The sequence below is a fragment of the Apus apus genome, chromosome 13, assembly GCF_020740795.1.
Source record: "Apus apus isolate bApuApu2 chromosome 13, bApuApu2.pri.cur, whole genome shotgun sequence".
NCBI classification, from domain to species: Eukaryota; Metazoa; Chordata; class Aves; order Apodiformes; family Apodidae; genus Apus; species Apus apus.
The window spans coordinates 4,104,569-4,130,866 of record NC_067294.1 but is presented as its reverse complement, the minus strand read 5'-3'; the positions used below and the strand labels follow the sequence as shown (position 1 = coordinate 4,130,866).

Genomic DNA, 26,298 nt, shown 5'->3' with positions numbered 1-26,298 from the left:
CATTGGGTCAATGCTTGGCAATGAGCTGGGAGGTAGGCATACCCCAAGAAGCTATCTGGATGGAGTCATGCTGATTTGGAGGGTCATGGAGTTTAACTATACAGACATGAACTATGTCTCATGCTCGCTAACCTCAAAGCTTGAGAAAAGTCCCTGAGCAGATTTATTTACTAGTATAGATGTGACCTCCGTGGCCTTCAGACACAGTTATTTGCCTGATTAACTTGTAAAGGTCTCTCTCTCTCTGCCTGTCAGTTTTTAGAGCAGTTTGGGCAGAGAGAGAGCACAGAGTGACTGCAGCTCCTTCAGGAAACAGTGCAGAGATTTATTTGCTCACTTGCTGGTACCTGCTCAACATGCCACTGTGGCACTAACAGTGGGGCTCAGTTCAACACTCTCTCAGGCTAGAGAGCTGCCTACAACACTCAGTATTCAACTGGAAAGGTGTTTACTTACTGCCTTGGGCAGTCTCCGAGCTTGTTGGTTTGATGACACGATTTGCATCCTCATGGAGAGCACCAAACCAGTCTTTTAGTCGGGAAGCAAGACTCCTCAGCTCTTTGTCTGTACAAGCTGGAAAAAGAACAAAGGATCAGGCTGAGTCAAGAGCATGAGCAAAAAACCTTTCTGCAGATACTCTATTTAAAATATTGTTCATGGTTGTAAAATCCTTCTCATGAAGAAGTAAAAGAGAAGGTTAGGGAAAAAAGATGCAAGTTACAAAAGGACGTGTAAGTCAGTATGAATTATAAGTGGTACTTCAGCACCTTCTTGGTAGCTGACATGATTTGTGATGGAAGGAGCGACACACAGAGCTCCCTGCAGGTGCTCAATTAGACCTATGTGCCTATTTAACTTAAATGTTTTCACCTTTTAGGATTTCAGAGAAAAATATCAGTCAAACAGATGGGGAGGAGGGACGTACTTACCTAGGCACACTACTCAAACAAGATGCTAAGAATAATTTATAACCACATTTGGCTTAGTATAAGGCTATTATCACAGCAATAGGAAATATATATACTTATTTATATACATAACAAAGAAAATTGTTATGTTGCCCTAGTTCTACTGCAAATGAGACACTGCCACCTCTGAAGGTTGTCAATTCCATTTTGTTAGCTAGGCAAAACATTTCTCTTCTTACAAATTTTTACTGAGAAATGCATAATTTTTTTCCAGAAATTTCCTCCAAAAGATTAATGTCCAAATGAAGCAAATATTTTTAAGGAAGAAAGCTGCATTAGTCACTGGTTTCTGTCAGAAAAAATATTCTTGTTTCTGTATCATGTCTAGTGCTTAAAATTAAAATGCTCAGACAATTTTATTGTTCCTGCTGTGCACTCATTCTACATTTTGAATGACATTTCTAGGAATACAGAGCAAGATGTTATGGCACAGAGACAGACAGACATCCTTCCCAGGACAAGCTACAACATGTCTTCTCCAATTCACTGCACATTATTACGTTCCTCCTTCCACCTTATGGAAGAACAATTGAGTCCCACAGCTTGTCCTCCCAAGTTAAACTCACTGCTCCAATGCCTGCAATGAACTTGCTGATACCTCATGGCTCTGGTGAGTATTTGTTCTCACAGGGTTTTATTGGGGGGTCAGAAATAAATTTGAAGTTTTAAATAGGACATTTAAAAATATGAAGATCTCTACCCCCACTACGGCTGAGTCCAGGTAAGTAAAAATCAGATCTTAAAGAAGCAAAACCAACAATGAATGTAAAAGAAATGGAAGACAATGCCATGTTAACTGTAAAGTGGCTTGCATTCCTGAAAGAGCAACTATATTGTCTCACTTAAAGGAATATTGTATTTTACTCATTGTAAAGTATCTTATCTTTGCAAGTTAGGACAAAAAACAGAGTGACTGGATTTTTCAGCCCACCATGCCATCTGTTCTATAAGGAACACCTCATGTTGCTATTGTTCCTTGGCTGTTACTCACAAATAAATTCTTTTATCAGAGAAAATTCATAACAGAAGAATTAGCAGAACAAATTCCAGCATCCTGCCTGTAACAAGCCCCATCAGGAGATGTTGCCTGAAGCAGTGAGAGGGTAGGAAGAAAACTAATTCTACAGGTAATAAATATTCAGGAATGAACTAGCTCTAGACAGGCACGAGTGATTTCTTATTTTCTGAATTTAGATCCATAAAGATATAGACATTTCCATCATGCACCAATTTCAAGAGGAGCTGGGCACCTAAATACATGTTAGAAGTGATTGAGATACTTCTTTTACATGGGATGGGAGATGTTGTTCCTGCATCCCCTGTTGAATTGTCACCAGCTGATTTTCATCAGAAATAATTTTTGCCAAAATATTATTAGGCAACTATGGCCAGAGGAGAGACCACAGTAGCCACCTTCTCAATAACCTGTCTTCACAAATGTTTTCTGAGAAGGAATGTACTAATAATCCCATCATCTCTCAGAATTAAAAACAGGCAGTTTCTTTTCTTTCCTGCATCCTTGTCCTTTGAAAGTCAGTTTTTCAGAGGAGAAAAGAGAAATATAGTACATAATAAGTAAGTGTTGCTTAGCCAATGTGTCTTACGTGACAGGTGATCCATATGTTCAGAGTATTTCACAAATGCATCTCCAGTCAAAACTGCACACACAAACACAGCTTCGCCCACTGATTTTATCAAGTGAGTCAAAACAAAAAAAGAGGACTTATTTATCCAAGAAATGAGTAACGTAGCTTTTTTTTTGTGCAGACCTGAGACTTATTACAAATTTATTGTGGCACGTGACATCTTTAGGAAGCCAAGGCTGGAGCTCAACTACAAACATCCATTCCTGTGCCATCCTGACAGCCACATTGTGCCTCCTGCACAGGAACCCTGAGCGTCATGGGCTTGATCAACAAGTCACAGGGAAGAAGAATAATATCAAATAAAATACCATCTAGGGCTGCTTTCCTTATTCAGATTTGTGTATTTCTGATTCCAAAGACAACTCAAGACCCCACAGAAACCGAGGGCAAGTCAAGTGCACTAAGGGAGACCGTCTTTGCTCTCCAACGCCCGATGCTATCCCGCCAGTGCGGAGCGCCGGGCAGCAGCTCAGAGCACAATCACCTCATGCAGAATGGCCTTCCCACTGCAAAACTAACCTCTCTGAAATACATTTCACAAAGTGGAATTTGAATCCATGCTTTTTAGCTGCAGTAGAAAACAGGATTGAATGCACAGTGTGAGTGGAACAGAAGATGATTAATTAGCAGTAAACATGACTCGAAATGATTTTGCTGTCCAGTCCAGCCAATCAAATGTGTCAGGATCTGTAAAACAACTTTTTGTTTTCTGCTTCTCTGTAATGCTAGACATGTCAAGAATCAGTTTTTACCTAGTACATTTCTCTGCCATTACCCAAGTGCTGCAATCCATGACCCACAGCAGCTCGATGGAGCAAGAACTTTCAGGCTCTTCTGTGCCCCAGGTTCCCCAAAGGTTGCTTCATTCCCTCACTCTGAGGGCAGCCTTTTACAGGGGAGTCTGGATGATGCTTTCTCTTGTTTGCATCAGCAAGTCTGAAAAATGCCACAAATCCTGCAGCTTTCTTTTGGAATTTGGTCTGAGGCACAACTTGACAGTAAGCCCAAGACTGGAGTTTTCTGCATACTGGAGAGGTTCTTTTGTGAATAATTGAGATGTTCCTTAAGCATGTTGTTTAAGGAAGACTCAACAATTATGTTGAGGTTCTCTCTCAGGTCTGCAGGCTTTCTTCATGAGAGTAACTGCTGTTCCGTAAGTAAAACAGGGACAAAATATTCTGTTGATATGTAGTGAATAATAAATTCATTCACGAGACTTCAAAAATTTAACGCAAATTTCAATTACATTTCTATTCAAGTATTTCATACCCTCAATCTTACTTTCTCCTGCACATTAAAATAGAGGAACTGTTATTTGGCATTCCTTGTATTAAACTTTATTTTAATGCAAGATAAAAAAAGATTCTGCCTGTCTACCTACTGGAGCTGCATCCCATTTAATTTATTTTATTCTAGTATTTTCAGGTGTCTCTAATAATTCTGAATTTGTTTGGTTTGGGAAAAGTTACTTGGACCCTTCAAAGGGGGTTGACATTCAGAAGGCATGAGTTTAACACACACCAAATCTGGGTATTCAGGAGCCAGACCATTTACTGATAAAATTCTGGTGATAGACCCCATTAGTTACAAATCAAACAATTAGGAATCATAGCTCTGAGGAACCCCAGATCTAAGATACTCATCTCTAAATTTGCATTAGTATAAGTTATAAAGCATTTTTAAGAACCCTCTTCATGAAAAATGCAGTGCAAATGTACCTCTTTACTATTAATAGAAGTTCCAAGTAACATTTCTCAGATGAGAAGAGTAGGGCTGTAGGAGGAATAGATGTGATAATGGGTCTCTTGCTATTTGAAGATCTATAAGGAGAGAATACGTAGGTTGCAAACAATATGGATATTGATATGACTTGAAGCATTGATGAAAAAATTCGGGATGAGGAGAAATACCAAGGGAAGAACCTCTCCACAGCCTTTCTCTAGCAACTGAAATCTATCCGGTCAACGGTCAACAACCATGTAAAACTCTGCTGCTGTGAAAAAGACAGAAGTGCAAAGGTATGCAAATATGCATTTTCACTCTGCATTTGCCTCAAGATAAGAGAAGCTGGCTTCAATTCATTTTCTACACCTTCTGAAAAGGGAAAGAACACAATACTTCATCCTTGTTATTTTATGGATGTCATCAAAGGTCTTCCTGAGAAGCCCTCTGACACCAGCTCCCCACATGACATTAATTCCTGGACCCTTCACTGCTGATATGTTTCCATGCCATCATTTCACAGCCCTCGGCTCCCCTGCATGCAAGGGCTGGTGTTGCTGTCTCAGAGAGGAGTGGGGAGGCAGGTTGGGGAACAAGCAGCTCCTCAGCCTGACCCCAGAGCACAGCACCCTGCAGCTGAGGTGGCAGTGGGACTGTGAGCAGGGGCAGATCCTGCCAGCCCTCTGAGCATGGCAGTGCCAAGGCAGGAGGAGGATCCATGTGCTGCTGGACCCAGCCAACACCCTCAGATCTGCATCTGCAGATGTTATGGATCATCCTGCAGAAGTGATTTAATAGCAAGTACTGAAAGTGCAGATTTATTCCCAAGGGTGAAGCAATTGGTCCAGCAGTTATTCATTCCTAACTAAAAGCACTGTTGCTAAATACCTCTTCTCACCCAGCAGAACACATTCATCCGACCTAATGGAAAGCCATTAGCATGCTGGAGAGGCTCAGGTTTTTATAGGCATGCTTCCATTATGGACTCTGCAGATATTAATCTGTATACACGGGTGGTGAACATTAACAGTATAATATTTAATTTCACTCTTTCAGGGGGGGAATTTCAGAACTGCTCAGTGCCAGAATTCAACATTTAAACTGAATTTACCTGTAGAAACAGAAGATTAAATCAATATTGAATGTTCTCTAGCATCCCATTTTTACTCCAGCCTAATGCAGCAGCACTGTAAAATCTCCAGCCACAAACAAAACAAGCTCTGAAACTTATACTGCATTTATCTCTAAACAAAACTTAGTACCAAAGAAGTACAGAACTGCATTACTGCTTTAATGTCTCACTTGCTGCTGTAATGTCCTGGTACTGTGTGACAAGCAAGGAGTCCACACTGTCCAGAAAAAAGCTATAGTGATAAATGACACCTCGTTTCACAATAACCAAGCCATGTGACCAGACTCTCAGAACACCCTCAACCTGGTTTTTTCATCATTTGACTCCTCTGCTATCACTCATCTATCTGGCATGTATCTGTTGCTTTATAATTACTGTTGTTATTATTACAATCATCATTCTTACGAACAGCACTACACTTTAACCAATTACACATGGAGAGAGTGGGGGTTTTTTGGGTTTATATTATTGTTATACAATAGTAAATAGTCTCTTAAGTAGAGATTGAGGAGCACATTCCCTATTCCCTGAATGCCAAGAATGTATTTCTTGAGAGCTGGGCTAATTTCCACTGTTTCTGTGCTGCAGAGGAAACTGCAAACAGAGAAATCAAAAAAGAAATGTACTAAAAGCTTTGAAAATGCATATTTATCATTGAAAGCAAATGCCTTTTCCAACTGCCAGGACGGAATTCAGGTTAGAAACATGTCACTAATTTTGAGGCACCTGCTTGAAAAGATGCAAATGTCCTGATATGGAGCACAGCAAATCTGTTGGGATTGAGGTGGCCAACCACACGATGTAAATAAAAATTGGAAAACATTGCAAGAGAGTCCAACTCCATCCACAGTCTGCACTTTCAGACCTGGAGTTCCCTGAGAAGGAAGAGAAGTGGGTACATCAATGGAAACTTGGCTCACAAGCAGAAAACCATCTGTATTTGTAAAATACATCAGTCGTAACAAGCAGTTCTATCATTTGTCCTGTGAGCCTGGAGGACAAGTCCATTTAGTTTTGATTAAAATGTGATGTAGCATAAACCTACATGACATTGCCCAACAGTTGCTATTATATTCCTCAAATCAGAAATAGGACAGACAGTCTTTCAACAATTCAGAAGGAAAAGGTCTTTTTTTTTGGTATTTTTGAAGACTAACAAGACAAAGTCTTATGGTAAAATACATATTGAAAACCACTGTATTAGCACTGCATAGAAAGGTTTGACATAAATATGTCATAGTATGGAAGCTGATAGGAGATAATGCTCATCTTTTGTACTAAGTACTATTTTTTATATTCTTTGTACAAAAAGAAAATGTGGCAATTTTAATCATGCTTCCTCTGAGAAACATCACTGCATTTTTTTGCTTGTAGGTAAGTCCACAGCTTCTTTCACCCTGCTGTAATTCTGTGTAAGTGTGTGGATTACAACAATAGGCTTTAAACCTAAAGTAAAAGAAAAAAGTGTCAGCTTTTAGGCTTCGGGGAGTGAATCTGCTCCCAGTCATGAAAAATACAGTGTGTTCTGAAAATGCTGCTGCAGGAGCTGACTTGAAAATAAGCATCAGGATAAATTCAGAGCTGTGCTAACCCTCCACTTCAGATGTAACTGCACACACATGTATAGAAATACACACGTGTATTTAAACACACACACGTATGTGACCTGTAGATAACTTCAGTGTTTACTCTGATATTTTGGTGATGGAACTGTGGCAATAATGACCTTCTCAAATATTTCACTGCTCTTGGTCGGAAGAGACAATGCTCTAATTTGCTCTCTTCCTTGAGGCCTCAGGCAACTTCTTATAATAATAATAAACTAAGTATTAGGCAAATAATTGTATGAAGTAGAAAGGAATGGACTGTTTACTACTACTATAAGGAAAGATACTGCATTCAAATGTGCCTTGCTGGTTCAATAAATGAAGGTCTTTCCTTTAAAATCCCTCCTATAGTCACCAACTTTCACAGCAAGGTTCTACATGGGTGTATTTGTTGTCCACTGGCTATTCTTCCACAGGGCTGACACCTACACTGGTAACCACCCCTGATCCTTCTGTCACTTGTTTCACCTTGTCTTATAAATACAGCAGCAGATGCCAAGATCCAGCAGTTTAGACTCTGAGATGATTACAGGAGCAACTGAATTATTGGGAAGACAAAAAAGGCTTTGATCTGAAGCTCCCTTAAAATGGTACATTTAAACCACAAAGCTCAGCTAGAACTCTATAAACAAAGATTGAGAGCTCCACAGCTCACTCTCCAAAGCTGGAGGCAAAGGGTACATCTGCTTTCAAAGTATTTAATACTACTTCCTTTTGTGCTCACGTTAATTATGAAACCCCTGGAAAGTTCATCTTTGCCAGGTGCTTCATGAGCCTGGAGGTTTATTTTAAATACATCCAAACCATAATGATGCTGAGGGTCTGTCAGAACTGGGTGGGAAGGCCTGTGGAAGGCCTCTCTCCTGACATTTTGGCCATGTCAGGTACTAATTAAAATGCTACTCCCTGCTTGGTTCTTAGCCTCCCAAACTTAATTTGCCAGCTCACCCGAGTGTTCTTAGTCAAATTCTGCCATGTCACCTGAAAGGAGGAGGAGGAACAGTTACATCAACTGCAGAGTAAACCAGAGCAAAACAAAATGTCAAACTGAATGGACTTTTTAGCAGAAGTTCATGCTGTGCTCTGGATTAAAAGAGTCTTAGTAGAGTCATCACCTCTCGCCTCCCTTCCTTCCTCTCTGGTTTTTACAGTCTACTCTGAACAGATGTCCTTGACCTGACATGTGGGAATCCAGAGGTTGCTTTGCTCCACTTTCTAGAGCTGAAGAGAGAGAGACATTTTAGATTCTGATCTTCAATAAAAATGTTCTGAATTACAGTAGCTGGAACTAACTCAAGCTGTTGACGATAAGGGCAGCTGCTAGCTTCCATCATGAAAATGGCCTTGAGCTTGAAAAAGCAAAACTCAGGTAGTAAAATTAGTAGTTTGACAGTTTTTGAGAAGAAATGGGCAGATCTATGTATGTTCAATCAGAGCAGCAGCCAAGAATATAAAATAAAAAAATATATATAGACAGAAAAAAGTAAACCCATCAGATGATGCCACAGAATCCCAACGTTAGAGCTTTGCAAAAAATAAGTTGAAATTATGGCTACATGTGAAATTAAATGGAAGAGAATTCTAACTTTTACAGTTCTTGTGCAATCACTGATGGATCTAAACTGAATTAGGAAAAAAACCAACACCAAAACAATGTCCGTAGATAATTTTTGTGAAGCGTCATAGTAAACAGGGATATTCATTATTATTTGATACCATTTTTTAAAAATGCATGAGTTTTTGAGTGGTTCTTAGGATAAAATTGCTTCTTTTTTACAGTTCTGTTCTTCTGACACTACTCCATTTCTGTAAGTTTGTTAAAATCTCAAATTAATGAGCTCCCAGATGGTTATTGTTTGGTTTCTTTTGTTCATTTGCTTTCATGAGAAAAGGCATTATTTTTATGGCTACCAAGATCTCAACAGCAGTGTGTGTTGGACTGGTAGATGCTTCTTCTGAAGGCACATTTTGGGGTACTCACCCTTATGGTAATGACTTCTGCTGCTACCTGAAGAAACTATGTGCAGAACATTGTAGAGAAATGCAAAAGCAGCACGATGTGTGTCTATCACAGAGCAGGGAGCACAATGACTGATCTGCTTGCCCACAGGAAAAAAATCTACCCCACATCATTCCCAGAGTCCCTGCTGTGATGTAGGATTCTGCCTGAAAGCTGCAAGAGAGACCCAGGAATTTATTAGAAAGACACCTTTTTTGCCAGGCACTGCTACTCAATCATACATATAAAAGGGGGAAGCAACTGAGTAGATTCACTTCATTTCTGCTGGAGTCCACCATCTTTATTGGCTTCCTCAGGGACCCTTGGAAAGTGATAAATCCAATTTGCCCATGCTTGAGCAGGATGGAGAGAGATACTTGTGAGTCAGCAAATGCTGGGGGAAACTATTTTTCCCCCTCATTAACTTCTTTGCACATCGGCTGATTTTTATTTTTTACTGTGTATATCCTTGTACTTATTTCCTATGTTCCCAACTGAATGTTATCACATCTGATATAACCAGGACTTCATTAATGTAAAATGTTGTCATGTGGTGAATTATTCTTAAATGAGAAAACACAGACAATGTTAGAAGAGAAAATGAGTTGTTGGACAGCATGGGGCTAGGAGCATTTGAAGATGTCCCACAGGAATTCCTCTGGCAAATTGTTGGGAAAACTGATTGAAATTCAACAAGAAAGTGCAAATGAGATAACACAGCTCCCCAGTGAATTGCAATGATCCCCTGGAAGGAAATCAGAACTCTTTCTGCACTATTGCATCTGGCAAAATCAAGACATGCATAAATCCTGCCAGGAAATACAGGGTAGGGCAGCATGAAAAAAATCAGGTGAGGGAAAAATTTGAGCAAGGGAAGACAACATATTTTGAGAATGAAATTTGAATGGGTTTAAGATCTGAACAGGATTTTATTGGAACCAGTGGTACACCAGTGCAGTACCTTTAACTTCAAGGAGCAAATGGCAGTCAGTCTATTAGCAAACACATTTGTCTGGGCTGGTTCATCAGTGCTCAAATACATCACATTAACAAAGGCATTTAGAAAGACATTTCTCACTGCAGGTGACTTTGAAGATGCAGGGGTGCATCACAAGTGGGGCTTTGGCTTTTGGTTAGACAAGTCTCAAATCCTGTGTTCAGTTTTGAGCCCCTCACAACAAGAAGGACATTGAGGGGCTGGAGTGTGTCCAGAGAAGGGCAATGGAGCTGGGGTGGGGTCTGGAGCACATGTCTGAGGAGGAGCAGCTGGGGGAACTAGGGGTGTTCAGCCTGGAGAAAAGGAGACCCAGGGGAGACCTCACTCTCTGCAACTGCCTGAGAGGAGGTTGGAGGCAGCGGGGGAAGTGGTCTTTTCTCTCAAGTAACAATTCTGATTCTCTAACGGTCCCCTGTGGTATGAGCAACAGGGACTGTGGAAACTCCCCAGATGATGGGATCACCTCTGGGTGTGAAGTGAGGGAGAACTTCCTCACAGAACTGGTGCTCGGGAAATCTCTTGGATTTACACTGGCAAAGTGGTGAAGTGGCTCAATTTTTAACAAGCTTTGGGGCTTTTGGCTGAGGTAGTCACTGATGGTTCAGCCACTAGGGCCTCTGCTTCTGAATGGAACTGCTGGGGGGCTGCCAAAGCACCAAGCAAACTCCTCTGGGATTAACAAGAGGCTAGCTAAGTCAAGCTGAGTGTCAGGGAAGGCTGTAGATAAAAAAAGGCTCAAAAGACCCATGTCTACCTACAGTGACACGTATCTCCTATAGCTACAAAACTTCATTTAACAGTATGAAGAAAAGTATGAGATGAACATACTAATGAGCACCTGGCAGCTTAGCTGCTGTGAGAATCAATAACTTCACAAAGTATGAAATGGAGTTGCAAAAATCTCCAACTAATGCACATTTTGAAGAACCATTTAAGGAAATGTTGATTCTTTTCTCAGCCCTTCATGCACTTTTGTGTATTTTTATAGTCTTTTAGAGGGAAGATTGAGTTTTGTGTATTCAAGGATATGATTTATTGAAAAAGTCCTGATTTTTTTTCCAGTATTTGCACTATTAAAATATTTAGCATTAAAAAAAATAATAAAAAAGCAGATCAAAACCATCCCATGGCATTATGACAACCATAAGCTGAGCAATTCTGAAAAGGATAAAAATGGCTTGTGTGAAAGTAATTTGTTGGATTTTTTTTTTTGGTTAAAAAAATGACAGATTTGGAACTGTGGCTGAGAAAGCTTTGAAAGTGGCCAGGCTGACAGAGCGTATTGTAGGGCAGTTGTAAACCTTTGTAGAAGAATTATTATCATCTCTCTAAAGCACAAAGAAGTTTGCGAGCAAAAAAAGCAAAGAAAAGGAGGAAAGGCAGGCTGGGAAGCAGAGCCCCTTTCAGGACTAGATGATTACCTGCTCATGGCTGAAGCCAAAGTGAAAACAATCTGAAGCTAAATTAAATTTCAGCCATTCTGCAGAAAATTAAATAGCTGGGAATGCACCTGTGGAAAGGAAAAGACATTTACCTTGTCTGGAGAAGGCTCTGGGGACACCTTCTAGCTGCCTTCCAGTACCTGAGAGGGGCCTACAAGAAAGCTGAGAAGGGACTTTTAATAAGGACTTGAGGAATGGCTTTAAACTGGAAGAGAGGAGATTTAGGTCAGATGTTAGGAAGAAAGTCTGTAGTGTGGGGCTGCTGAGACACTGGAACAAGTTGCCCAGGGAAGCTGTGGCTGCCCCATCCCTGGAAGTGTTCAAGGCCAGGTTGGATGGGGCTTGGAGTAACCTGGTCTAGTGGGAGGTGTCCCGGCCCATGCAGGGGTTTGGAACTAGATGATCTTTAAGGTCCTTTCCAACCCAAACCAGCAATTCTAAGAAAGAAGGGGTGAGGGAAGAAAAATGTTCTGAGGGGGCAGGGGGGCAGTGGCACCCATCTGGATGTGAATCTAATGCTGTTCTTTTTGAATATACTGCTCAGTATCCCTTTGAAAGTAGCTTTTGTGCATTTTACATTTCATGATTCCTTTGCTGCTTCTTAAAGATGTAAGGATTATGTATTCACACTTTGGCTCTTTTAATTTTAATTTTGCTTTGTTTTAATTCACTACAGAACTGGAACTTACTTTTCCCATTTTGTCACAAATTCTTCGACATTAAAAGTAGGACGTGAAAATATCTGCAGGCTTAAAGGCCTTTAGTACAATATTTGCTATCCCTGTAATTTTCAGAAAAAGCAGACTTTAAATTAAAGGAACAAAGTCCCATCATTTCATTGTAAGCTAATAACTGGCCAGCTGCTTTGTCTGTGTCTCATTGCAAAGGATTAAAAAGAATTTCCTACTGTGCTTGCTATGAATGATCATAGTTATTTCTCTATAAATCTACACACTCAGTCAGTATAATTCTACTTTTCTAGTAGAAAAGTCCCAACTTTCAATTCTCCACTAGCCCATGGGCTCAGAGGGTAGCCAGTGGCAGAACTGGGTTGTTTGATTTTTGTGTGACTAACAGAGGATTGTAGTTTGGTTGATAAATTTGGTCCCTGAAGGACTCAGTAAATTTGATAATCAATTCTTGTTTAAGAAGTAATCTGTGGAATGGCTTAAAATATTAATGCTAAAATTGGATGAGTAAATCCAAATGAGTGAAACTACATATGAACAATCCTAATTGATGGTTAAACCTATATGTGAAGCTGGATAAATTTACCTAGTAGGCAAATTAAGACTGTTCTGAGTAATTCGTTTTGAGGATGTTTTAATGCTTCCCTTGATATTCTAGTGTTAATCTTTCATCTGGAAAAGAAACCCTGGAGCAGGGACACAGCACTTGTGCACTTGTGGTGGGCATTAACTGAACAGCATTTTGCAGTCATCTGTGGGGACTGGGGCCATGAACTGGAATAAACATTTTAACAGTGATGCCAAAGTATGAATTTTGTTTCTTTAAACTAAGTAAAACTCCACAGTTATGTCCTGTAGTAAATTCCAAAGGTTGTTTTCTTCATCTTTCTTCCTTTGATTTCTGGGCAAGAGATGATGACCAATAACAAGCATGCAAAAGATTTGTACAAGTGGTTTTAGGGGTGTTTACATAAACATTGATAGTAGTGGAGTTGGAAGGGTACTTTGGCGTTTATCTAGAAAAGCATTTACACTGAGAGACTCAGGTACCAGCTTTGAATGTTTCCCCAATAAGTAGCCATGACTGTAAAATGTTTTGAGGGAGTTTGGGGAGAAGATGTTGACTCATTGATGATGATGGATGTTGGATCAATTCTGTGAGGAGGAAGGGGAGAAAGGAAAACCAGGGTAATATTTTATAGACTTGTGATGGAGGTTTCAGGGTGTCTCTCCTGTCCTAGGGCTGTAACCTACAGTCTAAGTCATTAGATCAATAATTACCCACAGCCACACAGACTTGTAGCACGTGTTCCCTTTTCGCAGAAGCACTGGTGTGTATTTCTACAAGCAAACACAGCACAGCCAACCAAGCACCTGAGAAAAAACCTCTTGATACGCTTCAATGGCTCAATCACAACTATTTAAGTATCTGCACTATTTGTAAGTGAAAATATTTGCTTTAAACTGGGGTAAACTCTGTGGAAGGAAGCAAACATGAGCAATCTGCTGGTACTTCACACAGTTTGATACTGCTGGCACTTTACACAGTTTGTTTGCAAAACACAGCATTTCCTTTATTCCACAGTGAAGGTGAAATGCACAGAATTACACCACATATAGATCAAGTGGACTAGTTGAGATTTACACTCACATAAATTGAATAGTGTAGGCTTCAGCTCACTGCATAGTATTTTCTTGGTTAATTGGCTGTAAAATGGGTTTGCAAGTACTATAGTTGAGGCAGAGGAACTGTGCCCTTGTAACAGGCATTTCTCCATCCTGTTCCCACATTGCAGCAGTACCAAAGCTTTTCAGTGAGAGAAATGAAGCTTGACTTGTTTTTTTTTTTCAAGCATGAAGTTCTCTAATGCTTTTACAAATACCAGTTTTTGGAAATGTTTTGTTCATTTGCTATAGCTCTAAATAACTAAACACAGGAGAAATGTTTATAATGTGATAAAAATCTTAGATAAATCACTGGGAATTTTTTCTTTTCTTCTTCCTGAAACCATCAATGACAGCAGCAGGAGATTGGATTTAAGTATCTCTGTAACAACAGGTGAAGGACACATACATTTACTCCTTGGCACAGCAGGCAGAATTACAGAGCTACTGCCATACAAGCATAATGCCAAGAGGAGCCTACTTTAGTTGTCTTAAAGTCAGGTAATAAAGAGGAAAAAAAATATCCACCTGTCTGTAAAAAGCACTGCTGAAAGCCCAGTTATTCTGATGGATACTGAGGAGAGACAAAAAAATAAGGACTTATGTAAATTACAATGAAAGAACTCAATGTATTTCTAAAAGTGTCTCAGGAATTTACAGTAAATAATACTTTCAAAGGAAATGGTAATCATTCTGCATTGAAAGCTTCTCATCTTACCATCTTTACTTCTGAGCACATTAGTACTGTGCACCATTACAAGAACATGTTCTTTGAAGCATGTGTACTCCCCATCCTTCTTCAATTCATCATAAATACCCTCTCTGTGGAAGCACACTTTGCCACCGTGCACACATTTTTCTCCCTAAGATTTATATTCCTTTCCTAAAGAAATGTCATGCAGAAATCAGTCTTGCCAGTTCAAGTTCATAAGGCATGATTAATTTAGCTGATGATTTATTGACAACTGTGAGATAGAAAATAAGTGAATGTTGTTATTAAAAGCAACATTACACATATATAGAGAGGATGTTAATATTCTTTCATGAGCAAGTGATGCATTAAGAAAAGAAAGAAGAGAGCTTGCTGTGGTTCATGGTTGGTTTTCAGCTCCTATTCCAGCTTCCTCTTTGTACTCTCAGCTCATGTTATTGTATTAATCCTGAACTTTGCTGCTGTTGGTTTCAGTGAAAAACAATAGCTTGTAGAAAAAGATAAGAAAACAAGTGTCCTGCTATAGAAAATGTAATTTTGTTTGATATTCAAACATGAACAGTTCTTCAGAGAAAACGTGAAAGTTCAACCAAAACTGTATTTGTAGCAGCCAACTACAGTAGTTAATGGCTTGACAGCTAATCTGGAAAGTATTTATCTAAGCAGTGTCACACATGGGAATTAATGCTTCTCCTCCTCCTCCCTCTTTTCTGTCTCTTTTTCACCCAGTGCCAAAGAAAGCTGTGTTTGCAGCTCTCCAGACAGAATACATCTTGGATTTCTTCATATGACCTAGATATAGAACCTTTTTATTTTCTAATAAACGAGATATGCAGAAAAGAACCAATATGATTCTATTTTTCCTTGCACTACATATATATTATATATTCCATAAGCATGGTGGGATCCTAGGGTATCTCATAAAATAAAGATTTCCCCCGAGCTGTCTTCTGCTCTCCTATTCATCATGACTAGAGTAACAGAATGTGACATTCAACATGATAAATACTTTGGTGTCCCCAGCCCAGGTGCTGAATCATCAAAATTTTAGTTCAATGGCTCCTGGAAGAGTCCAAGCCCTAATGCTCCTGACTCAAAAGTACCTGCACACACCCTGGGCAGAGAGCACCTCATCTTAGCCAGAAGCACAGAAACAGTTTTGAAATCTTGCTTTTTCCCTAAGGACCAGGGAGCTGGGACTGACCTGGCAGAGAAGTGTCCTGTGGGCTCCAGATCAGAAGCCCAGAAGCCTTGCAGGGAGCTTGGTACACGGGGGCTCCTGCACCGTTTGAACTCCCAGAAAGCACTAATGAAACGTCACAGCACTGGATTAGAACTCGGTGCCTTTAACTAACCTATTGTACTAAATACTCTGAAAACATAAGAAAAAACAGCTCATGCATGAAAAGGTTCATGCTCAGATTTGCTTTTGGAAAAGTAAACCAAATCCTCAGTCCTTTATATTCCTGAGGAAATTATCTGACAAAGAGCAGGAAAAGAAATTATTCCCACAGATTTCTGAAGTGCAAAGTATGAGTGTTTGACATGCTTCATTAAACACAGATGAAAGTCTAAAGCATTTTGAAAACAAATGGTTGAATAGGATCTAATATTTCCACAGGACTCCATACAAAAAACAAACAAACAACCCAGGAAAAAGAAAGGATTAAAATCTGTCCCCAGCAAGGTAATTCAAACTCAGAGTAATACATTCCTTCCCTAGTAACCAGTCTGCAAATAGGATGATTTAACTGAGGCCCTCACAATCTCTCTAACAGAAAAGCAGGAAAACCTGATGAATCCAATTTGCTACACAGCACTGTCAAAATTTTCAAGTGAAAATATTAACTCAGCCTACAAGGCCTTTTTACTGTGTGTCAGGATTTCAGTAGTAATTTAAAAGAAAAAATCTCAAACATCCATATTCATGGAAACAAATATATTTTTCCTGTGCCAGAGCTCCACTGAACAGGAAATCCAGGAGATCCAAACTCGGGCACTGGTGTGTTTGCAGTGAACAGTCACAAGGTAGCAGCAGAAAGTATTAGTCTAAACAGTTCCTTAAAGATCCTCCAGAGATGGAGGTGATGTGGCATCAGTCACCAGGACACAGCTGGCAATGTGGAGGCAACATCACTTACTGCAATTAAGCACTTTGTGGGGAGTAAGTTCAGTGCTGGGGTAGCCTGTGCTAACCCCTGTGAGCCACCGACCAAAGCTCAAGGAAAAGAATAAAAAGAATGGCCTTTTTTTTTCTTTTTCAATTTACTGCAGATGTGAGATGTGTTATATGAGCCAACATCAGGGCACAGTAAGAGCAGGGAACAGAGAACGTCTGGTAAGGTCATGGAGTGGAAACTTACCCCTGGCAGTATCTCACAAATTGGTTGCTCAGTTCCTGAGCTGACCTGCTTTCCTACAAGAAATGATTGTTTTTCCCTTCCAGTACCCTATCTATGCATATTTTAAAAGAAACAAAAGGAAAAAGATGCATATATATAAATTCTCTACACATTACATCACGTATACAGTATGATGGAATCTGTACACATGTACAGTAACTTGGAATTCTCAAAAGCAAGTAAATTCATTGCCTAGAAAATAAATGTAGAGGTCACTAGGTGAAGAAAGATCAATAAAGTCATTCTTGAGCTCCTATGAGGGGAAGAAGCTCTCAGAGAGATGAAGTGAGATCTGCAGTGTAGCTGCAGTTGAACATTCACAGATTTTTCAAGAGCTGGATTTTTTGGCTGTTGATCTGCCTATCACTTTTTCTGTGAGAGGAAATTCAGTTGCCTGTATCCCTGTGAGCTTTTTTCACCCAGTTGCTTTTGTGGGAGTTGTGTTTGTTGTACATTCGCATCTTTTACGGCATCTCAGAATAAAACATTCAGCAGCTGCTGAGCTGAATTCTAAAGATCATTATTCTACTTGTTTAGAAAATGAAAATGATCCTTGCTTTTCTCTCACCTTACTCTCACCATCAGTTCACTTTCAGTTTGGTATATTTTACTCAATTAAAACCAACGTATCTTTTGCTAACTGGTGTTGCCTGGGCAAATGCTGCAGATGTTGCCAATTATGTCATTGTCCCTGTCACCACAATACATTTGTAGAACTTGCAAATAAAAGCCCTCTAGTGTGTGAATCACTATGACTTCTCCCTTTTAAAATGTGAAATCATTTCTCATTACAGTTCCCCCACAAACCCCAGGGACCCCCTCATTGTCTGAAAACTCACTGCACTCCCTGCTCAGTGCCTTGAGTCCATCCCACAGCACCATCCGGATTCCTCTCCTCCTCAGCATCCTCTTTCTGCACCTCAATAAAGCCAGATTTGTTCAGTTCAAATGGCCTGCGTCTGGCTAACGTTGATGCCAATTACTCTTCCTCTATTTCTTCAACTCTCAGCTACCTTCAACACAGTTTTCTCAAGAAGCTTGTTGTCCCATGGCTCTGCCTCCCAAGTTTTCCTGCCTGTCTCCTACCTGCCCCATTCGTGCTCCCTGCAGTCTGGCAGAGGTCCTCTGTCCTCATCCTGCTTTTGTCCTCCACAAACACAAACTCAGTTCACTTCCCAACACATGCACATGAAAGACTGATAGATTGACTTTTTCCCATCAAATTGAAATTGCTGCCCATGTTCCATGCACCTCCTCACAGCTGCCAACTTGTCAGCTTAGATCCCCGCAGGCAGAACTCATCTCGTTCTTCCTCTTTAGTGTTCAAACCCTTTCATCAGTGATCTTCTCTCACTTCTTTCTGTTACCTTTAAGTGGGGCTGCAGCCTTTCCTAGGGAGGGGTCAAACTTCAGCTCTGCTTAAATTTTTTGCAAAGCCTCAAGTAAATGACAGTTTAAAACATGACTTTTCCAATCCATTCTCACATGTAAGCAGCTTTCATCAGCTTTCCTCCTGACTATTCTCATGCTCTTTCCTCTGACCTTACTGAATCCCACCATCTCCTCTTCATATCCTTTCAAAACACTTAGGCAAAGATAATTTTGCAAAGAGAATGTAGCCCAGCTCCTCACACTGCCCATGCCATCCTCTGCTGCCTGCATTTTCCCACCAGCCTCCCAGTCCCCATCACACATAAGCTCTAAACCTCTGTTTCAGGACCCTTTACAGTTTCTCTCTATTTTACTTTTAATTATACCTCTACTAAGTCATCACTGACTTCTCTCTGTTAATCATGACAGCCTTTATTACCCAGTTACTAAATTCTGAAACAAGTATCTTCAGCTTTTCTTGTCATGCTTGTCAGATACTCTCTGTAAACACCCACAAAGTCATGTCAGAATTCTTCTTAAAACTCAGCTTTAACATGATGCCAACACAAACTCAGACAAATGCAGGATAATTAGGCACTGACTGTAAGATTGCCCATACTGCTGACCTGTACTGTCACATTTTTAATTAGCACTGCCAGTGTTGTTCCTTCTCTTCGCTTTAGGTAAGTTGTAAATTTTTACTTATATACCATCTTTTTTATCCCACTTCCATGAAATGGGCAGAGCAAATATCTAACTTCCTCACCACCTCAGGCAAGCAAATAGGTGAAAGAAAGCTATCTTAAAATAGAGAACTATATAACCCCTTCCAGATGTATAAAATATATTTTGCAAAGGATAAGAAAATAGTATAACAACTTGGTGTCATGTCAGAAACGCACTAAGTGGGAGGGATGAGGAACAGGTAAAGAGAAAACCCAAAATTTGTGGCATCATTTACTTCACTGTAAATCTGGAAAAAAAATCTAGCAGTATCAGTGAAATGATTCCTTTTTGTTTAAATGAGGGGTGCAGGATGCAAGTCAGCCCTCTGTGCTTGGCCCATCTGTACTTAGAAAAGCACCTTTCTCCTGTACCACACGACTCTGCTGTCAGACTCTGGAGCCGTTACAAGAGAGGCCAAGCAGTGCAGAGTGGCAGATGACAGCACATCAATGAGACTGTTAGCTCAGATTGTCTTCTCTTCGGTCCCTTGGAGATGCACTTCAAATCAAAATTACTAAATAAATCTTCCTAAGAACTCCTTGAAATCAACTCCTGATTCCTATTCTGAACATGTATTTCTACTCTTCTAAGGGAAGGACAAACTGCTACTGGCAGTCAATAGTTCTATATAAAAACTAGAAAATACATGGTCCTCCAAGTAACAGAACTAGCAAAGCCTGCTTTGCTTCAGATTGGTCTCTTATGTCCCAACACATCAGTCCATATGACTCTGTAATGCCACATTCCAAAGCCATCCTGAAAATCCCCCTACAATATTTCCCTTCCCACAAAACTAAATCTCCGAGGAGTGGCTGTGGGGACCTCCCTGCTGTCCATGTGGCTGGTCACAGCCCAGCCTTTCCCTTGGCTCTCTCTTTTCAGCCCATCTCTCAGTTCTATCCCAAACCAGGCAGGAATCACCACCTCTACTACTCTGAGTTGACTTCTCAGCTCAACAGGTATGAAAGGGAATCCAGCAAACAGGTTGTGTTGCCTTGGTTAAAAATGTTTCCAACACACCTCAGTGCAAAAAAGGAAAATAGTGCTTGATACAGACCATTGCTCTCTGTGGGTTTGTTTATTTTGAAATAGGGAAAAATTGTTTTGAAGCCATTAAACATAGATGTTGAGGCCTTTCCCCCCCTCTGAGATTGCTGCAAGGAAACAGTATTTCTGTGTGGAACAAGGCAGAGGAACAGCATGTGCAGCAGCACTTGCAGGTCTTTGCCATTGGATGTCACCTCCTTTCATCAGTTTCCTTGCCTCTTTAACACATCGACAAAGGCAGCTGCAATGAATTCATAGCTATCTATTCAGAAGAGTGGTCTGATACAAAGCATTACTGTCAGAGAGCTACATCCACACTGCAAAGAAAGCAGTAAAACTCACTTAGCCAGGAATTAATACATAATGAACAACTGACTATAATTATTTCCATATAGTGTTCCTGACCTGCTTCAACACTTCTTTCCTTTATCTCTAATCACATTGTAGAAGGTTTTGCACTTGATTTCTTAACCATACAGCACTTAGTAGTTTGTATTTTCCATTAATTCTCTATATAATTATAAGTATCACTTCCCTCTGAGAAAGAAATGGAAATGATTGCAGCTTTTTTTTTTAATAATGAGAATGCAAACCTTGTGACTTAGGGCTCAGCAGAGCTCAACACACCTCATGGACCTTTACTCTGATCAGACTTTGCTCCAGAATGAGAGAATTCAGTGAAGTGTGGTAGCTGTAATTAAAATTGTGTTATGGTGCTGATCCACAGGCAGATAAATTGTAGAAGCATTAAATTGCATTGGTTTGTTTTTAAAAAAATTGGCTGTTCATTTCCTTGTAAAAAACGACATCAATTTAAAGGTGATGAAATATAAATCTGAAATGAATTACAGTAATTTACAGGTTTCCCAGAATAAACAGAGTCTATGTACTCCCCTACCAAGAGACTTAACACTCTATGCAGAGTGCAGTGAACCAGTTTAGTAACAATTACAAGCTGAAAGGATCTACAGGCACAGATTGTTGATTGGTGGCATATTAATCCACTTTCTTCCATCCAGAGTATAAACTTCTTAATGGAAAATACAGAGATTTCTGGGAGCAAAGGTCACAGTTTTAAATCAAAATGTTACATTTGTAATTTTTTTATTTGCCATTCACTGAGACAAATTTGATTAGGTGAAAATAAGCCTGGCAACAAATGTCATGGGGTGGGCTCATAATCTGTTTGCTCTAATTTGAAATAAAATTTCTGCCTATTTTCCTTGCCTATTAATGGCCATATTTCATCATCGTTACGTGTCCAACCACAACGTGCTCCAAGTGGAATATTACAAACCAAGAACTCTGTTTATTTTTCACATGGGCTTGTAAGTTCCCAGAGACTGCCCTTTTGGAAAAAGTTATCCTTTATCACCTTTATCAGTCTGTGAAAATGAGAGTAAAAAATCATCTGATGTAATTGTCTAACAAAACACTAACACACACTCTCTCACAGCAGCAATTACTCACAGGGTTGTAGAGATAACGGGAAGAAACTAATTGAAATGACTTAAAATACACAAGCAAATTCTTGCGTTAAAATCAGATGGAAGTTAGATAAAATTGGAGCCATTTTTAGGCTGAAGCCATGTAATAAATTTGTTCTTAATGGGCATTCATTCCTTAATTCAGAAATGAGTATTAGCTCATACTGCAGAGCATCCCTCACTGATGTACCTGTACAATGACGTGAATAACATCTATTATATATTTTCTTTAAGTCATTTATGATTAAGATCATGGAATCATACAAACATTTAAGTTGGGAAAGACCTTCAAGATCACGGAGTCCAACTGCAGATGAGGAATAATATAGATTGAAGATTAGATAGGATTAAATGATTAGGAAGCAGGATAAGAGGGTTGAAGAGCTGGAGTAGCTCACAGGGAGAAGGGAAGCAGATGGACGTTTTCAAGAGAGATTCTATTTATGAAGTCTTGTGTCCGTGAGATGAGAGGCAGGATCTAACAAGTGGATGTGGGGAGAGGAGAGAGCCAATCTGTGTGTGCTCAGGTAGTTCCCTGGTTATGAATTAGGGCTTTTGGTGGCACATGACAGATGCTGAGTATAGGAAGAGTGAAATTTTTGCCAGGAGACCAGGTGGCTCTACAGCTGGGATAGCAGCGTAGGAGCCAGGGAGAGAGGACAGAGCAGGACGGTGACACACAGAGTGTCTGTGAGCCAGCTGAGGGGGGACAGAGGGAAAAGGAGGAGGCTGAGGTGCACAGGAGGACAGGAGCATGGCTTAGGAAGGAGGGTATAATAAGAGAGATGAGGAAACACACATTTCCTTTCTGCTTCTGCTTCATTGCCACACACACATTGCCTCAAATCTCATTTCTTATTGATTTTCCGACTAAAATAAACAGCTACATGTTTACGTTTAATGTCACCAGTTCTTGAGAGAGTCAACTGAAGTCTTCAATTTCCTCTTTTATTTAGACTCTCAAAGTTCCCATAGCTAACAATAGGGCAAAAATATGGAAATATGGGACTTTCAATTTGGTAATATCAAGAATTTACAACATTTTTCACTTTCATAGTTATATCTCTGGCAACCTTTCTTTCCCTGCAGGAAAAGAGAACATAAATGGGCATTTATTGCTGATACCTGAATGCCTGCCTTGCCCTTTTTCATATGAATTTTTCATATACACTCAAATCTTGAAGGAAGTTTCCATTCACCCTTATCTGTTGTTTCCATTTATTTGTTTTCTGGCAGATATCTGCCAGTTCCTTAAATATGTCATTTATTACTGGGCTTTTAAAAACTTTGTCTGCAAATCTATGCTTTTGTTTTACTGTGTCTTCCCAGAATTCTGGTAGAGTATCAGTAGGAGCTTGTTTAGACATGAAGTTATTTATGGACAGGAAAAGAACACATCTGCTTCCTCCAAGAATAATTCCATGTGCAGATAAACCCAAGGCTATACTATGTTCTCAAAGCATTCACAGAAAGTTAGCAGAAGTGGTGAGAAAATGCTTCAGGGGAAAGTATCTTGGTATATTTTTTAGAATTAGACAACAGTGATATGAATCTTTTCCTTCTTATCTCCATACCTATGAGACATCTGAAATACTACTGAACCATTTCTGGAAAACACACTTCAGCCTGCTGAGGAGAATACAAAAAGGTAAAATCCAGGTCACTAACGGTTTTGAGAGAGCAACTAGTTGCTCTCTTTTAACTCCACCCTGTTTTACCAACCTGTTTTTCAAAACTGTTGACCACAAACACCACAAGGCTACCTGTGAAAGTGTTTTTGTGGTTATTCTGCTGAAGTTAATACCTTCTAGAAGCAGAGGGAAATACAGGAATATCACTGCCATAGCTGCTTGACTTGTTCACCTGGAAGTCAATCAATTCTACTGGGTCAGTGAGGCTCTTTCAGCTCATCCCCATTACTGTGTACATTTTAGTCTCTTCCTCAGAATAACGGGAGGAGATGAACAGAGTGCAGAATAAGCACAGCAGGTAACAGGAGTGTGCAAGTAACACAGGCCTGCACACAGACTGTACATCTCTGCATTTGATTCTAAAGCATGGACCAAGCTAGACTCAAAGTCTTTGTTTTCTCCATCTAGAAGACTGTATGGATACCAACATATAGAGCCCATCAACACAGGAAATGGAAATTAACATTAAATTCCCCCAGGAGCCCAGGGCAGAGGGAAGTTTAGTGCTGCTTTGCTTGTTCTTCACCTCCAAGTCCGATTAGGAGGAGCTGTGCAGTGACACCAATCAGGGTCAGAGTGGTGAAGCTATTGGCTTATTTACATGTTGAATCTCTTAATTCCAGGAGTGCCAAGGTAAGATAGGTGCCAGCTTCTACCTGGGGAGTGTTCAGTCCTCAGCCTGAGCATGACCGTGCTGTGGATGCTGAGCACTTGAAGCAGCACAACACTGCACCAACCCAACAGGAGATTTGGTGTAAAAAGTAATATTTGAATAATTTCCCACTCTTGCTACAATCATCAACATAAAATCAATTTATGTTGTGACATTTTTAGTTCCCATTATAATCTCTGTCACAAGAGTGAGGTTTTTAATCCCCCATAAAGTCTTTAACACACAGCAGAATAATATGCACTAAATGCATGGTACATTTTCTAATATGACCTTTTCATGGTTCTTCAGTTTGACTGGTCTCCCCTGTTCTTTGGCTGCCTTACTAAGCTGAGAGGAACAGGTGGAATGTAAATAATCAAAACACTGAATCTTTAAAGGTTAACTGCTTACTCTAAGTGACTCTTTTATAGGTTATACATACTGTATGTTCATATTCTGCAACTCAGAAAAAAGCTAGGAAGAAAAGTAAATAACAGACTACTCCTGCTCACATGACGGTGATAAAGATTTCTCAGGAAAGGAGTAAGATGGCTGTGTGAGAGGTACTAATTTTATTCTGCCTGTAGTTCACATGTATTTAAGCAATGTGGAACAACTGGCTCTTTACAGAGATGTAGGGAGCCTTAGTCACCTTTAAAAGGTCTAAGAGCCTCAGATAGAGAATGGTTTTGAAATTGAAAGTATATTTTGACCCAAAGATAAACCTCTTGCTGCTGCTGTATTGTTTTTCAGTTTGGTGCTTGTTGTGGGGTTGGGGTTTTTGGTATTTGTTGTTGTTGTTTTGTTTGTTTGGGTCTTTTGTTTGTTGTTTTGTGTGGGTTTTTTGTGTGTGTGGGTTTTTTGTGGTATTTTTTTTTTTTTCCGTATGAAACAACTTAAAAAACCATCAAATGTTAAGCTAGTCCTGAGTACTTTGTAAAATGGTAAGTGGCAGGTAATCCTCCTTGTTATTGTTTTCAGCTGTGGCATTAACTGCAAAGGGACCCAAGGTCACACAAGGAAAGAGAGGATTGAAAGTGCTGTGAGAAAATAGGGAGAAGCCAAGATACTCCCTCAAGGAGAGCATGGAGCAAATGGGGGGGATATGACCCATCATCCAAGTGTACTGCATGAAAATTAGAGAACCTCCTTCTGTCTCTTTGGTGCTGCCCTGCCATTACTTTCCCATAGCCAAGCACAAGAATTCTCCCAGGAAAAGCAATGTGGATACAGGCTGAGGAGGTCAGTGCCTGGAACAATTCCTGTATCAGTAACAAACCAAACCAAAATAAACTTGTAAGAAGAGCTGGACAAACAGTATAAAATATGGAGTGATAATGTAACCCCACAATGCACTAATAGCTATATAGAAACATGGGAATGGCAGTAAAGGTGCAAATGAATTAACAAAAAATACAAAAGCCCTATATCACAAAGATGATCCTTTACTATATTGTGCCTTCCTTACAGGAAAATTCTTAGAAATAAACAGCAACAAAAAACCCAGAGAGAGAAAACTCTTCTTTAATAGGATTTTAGAAAGAATCCCATGATACAGAGAGAAGTGCAGCTGTGGCTGGAAGGGTCTTTGTGTGGGCAGAGCCACATAATGAAGTACTGCTGAGTTTGTCAGTGTCTGGCTTGAAAGTGTCTACGAAGCTCCAAGACTACATCCTAGTTACCCTAAGAAAGGGGTGATAGGGGTTTTTATGTACTTGAAACTCCTAAGCAAATTAACTCTTTGCTCATGCATCTGGGAAGACTTGCAGAAAGGGGAAAAAACCACAACCAACATTCATAGAAGCTACTCTATTCCCTACAAAAATGGTGATAATCTCTGTTGCCTTGTAGCCTAGAAAGCAATAAAGAGCTGCTGAGACTAATTAAACTCTGAATTAAACTCTGAGGCTGAAATGTTTAATTGATCACCAGTGCTGTGTTGCCACTATACCATTCATAAAGATTATTATATAGCAATTCAAATTACAAAGCAAGACATTTGTAATACCAGAAGGGCATTGCTAGTCAATTTTTGGATATCTATTTCCAGATATTGAGGACCTGCTTTTTCAACAGTATCTGAAAACTGTTAACAAGTTCATTTCATGCTGACTGTTCACTTCAGTGTGGGTGCTCAGCACTTCTGCAAATGAAGACTCAGAATTTCAAACCAGGAACCTGGAAAATTGGAAGATGCAGGTAGTGACCCTCTGTGAAAGATCTGGCTTAGCACAATGAGCAGCGTTACAGAGGAAACCAGTGCCAGGAACTGCACAAGAATTAATTTCTCCAGGGCAACACACACCAACATCTCTGCCTACGTGACTGGTTTTTTCTTTATTT

The 26,298-nt window shown here is 39.9% G+C and overlaps 1 protein-coding gene across 2 annotated transcripts in view; it reads right to left on the bottom strand.

Annotated features, from left to right (window-relative positions):
* SPOCK1 (SPARC (osteonectin), cwcv and kazal like domains proteoglycan 1) overlaps positions 1-26,298 on the bottom strand; it is a 269,899-nt gene that overhangs the window by 16,296 nt on the left and 227,305 nt on the right. For both annotated transcript variants that reach the window (XM_051631488.1, XM_051631487.1), the window contains exon 7: positions 457-573. In XM_051631488.1, the coding sequence (XP_051487448.1) occupies positions 457-573 (117 nt within the window). The remainder of the gene's footprint in view (positions 1-456; positions 574-26,298) is intronic.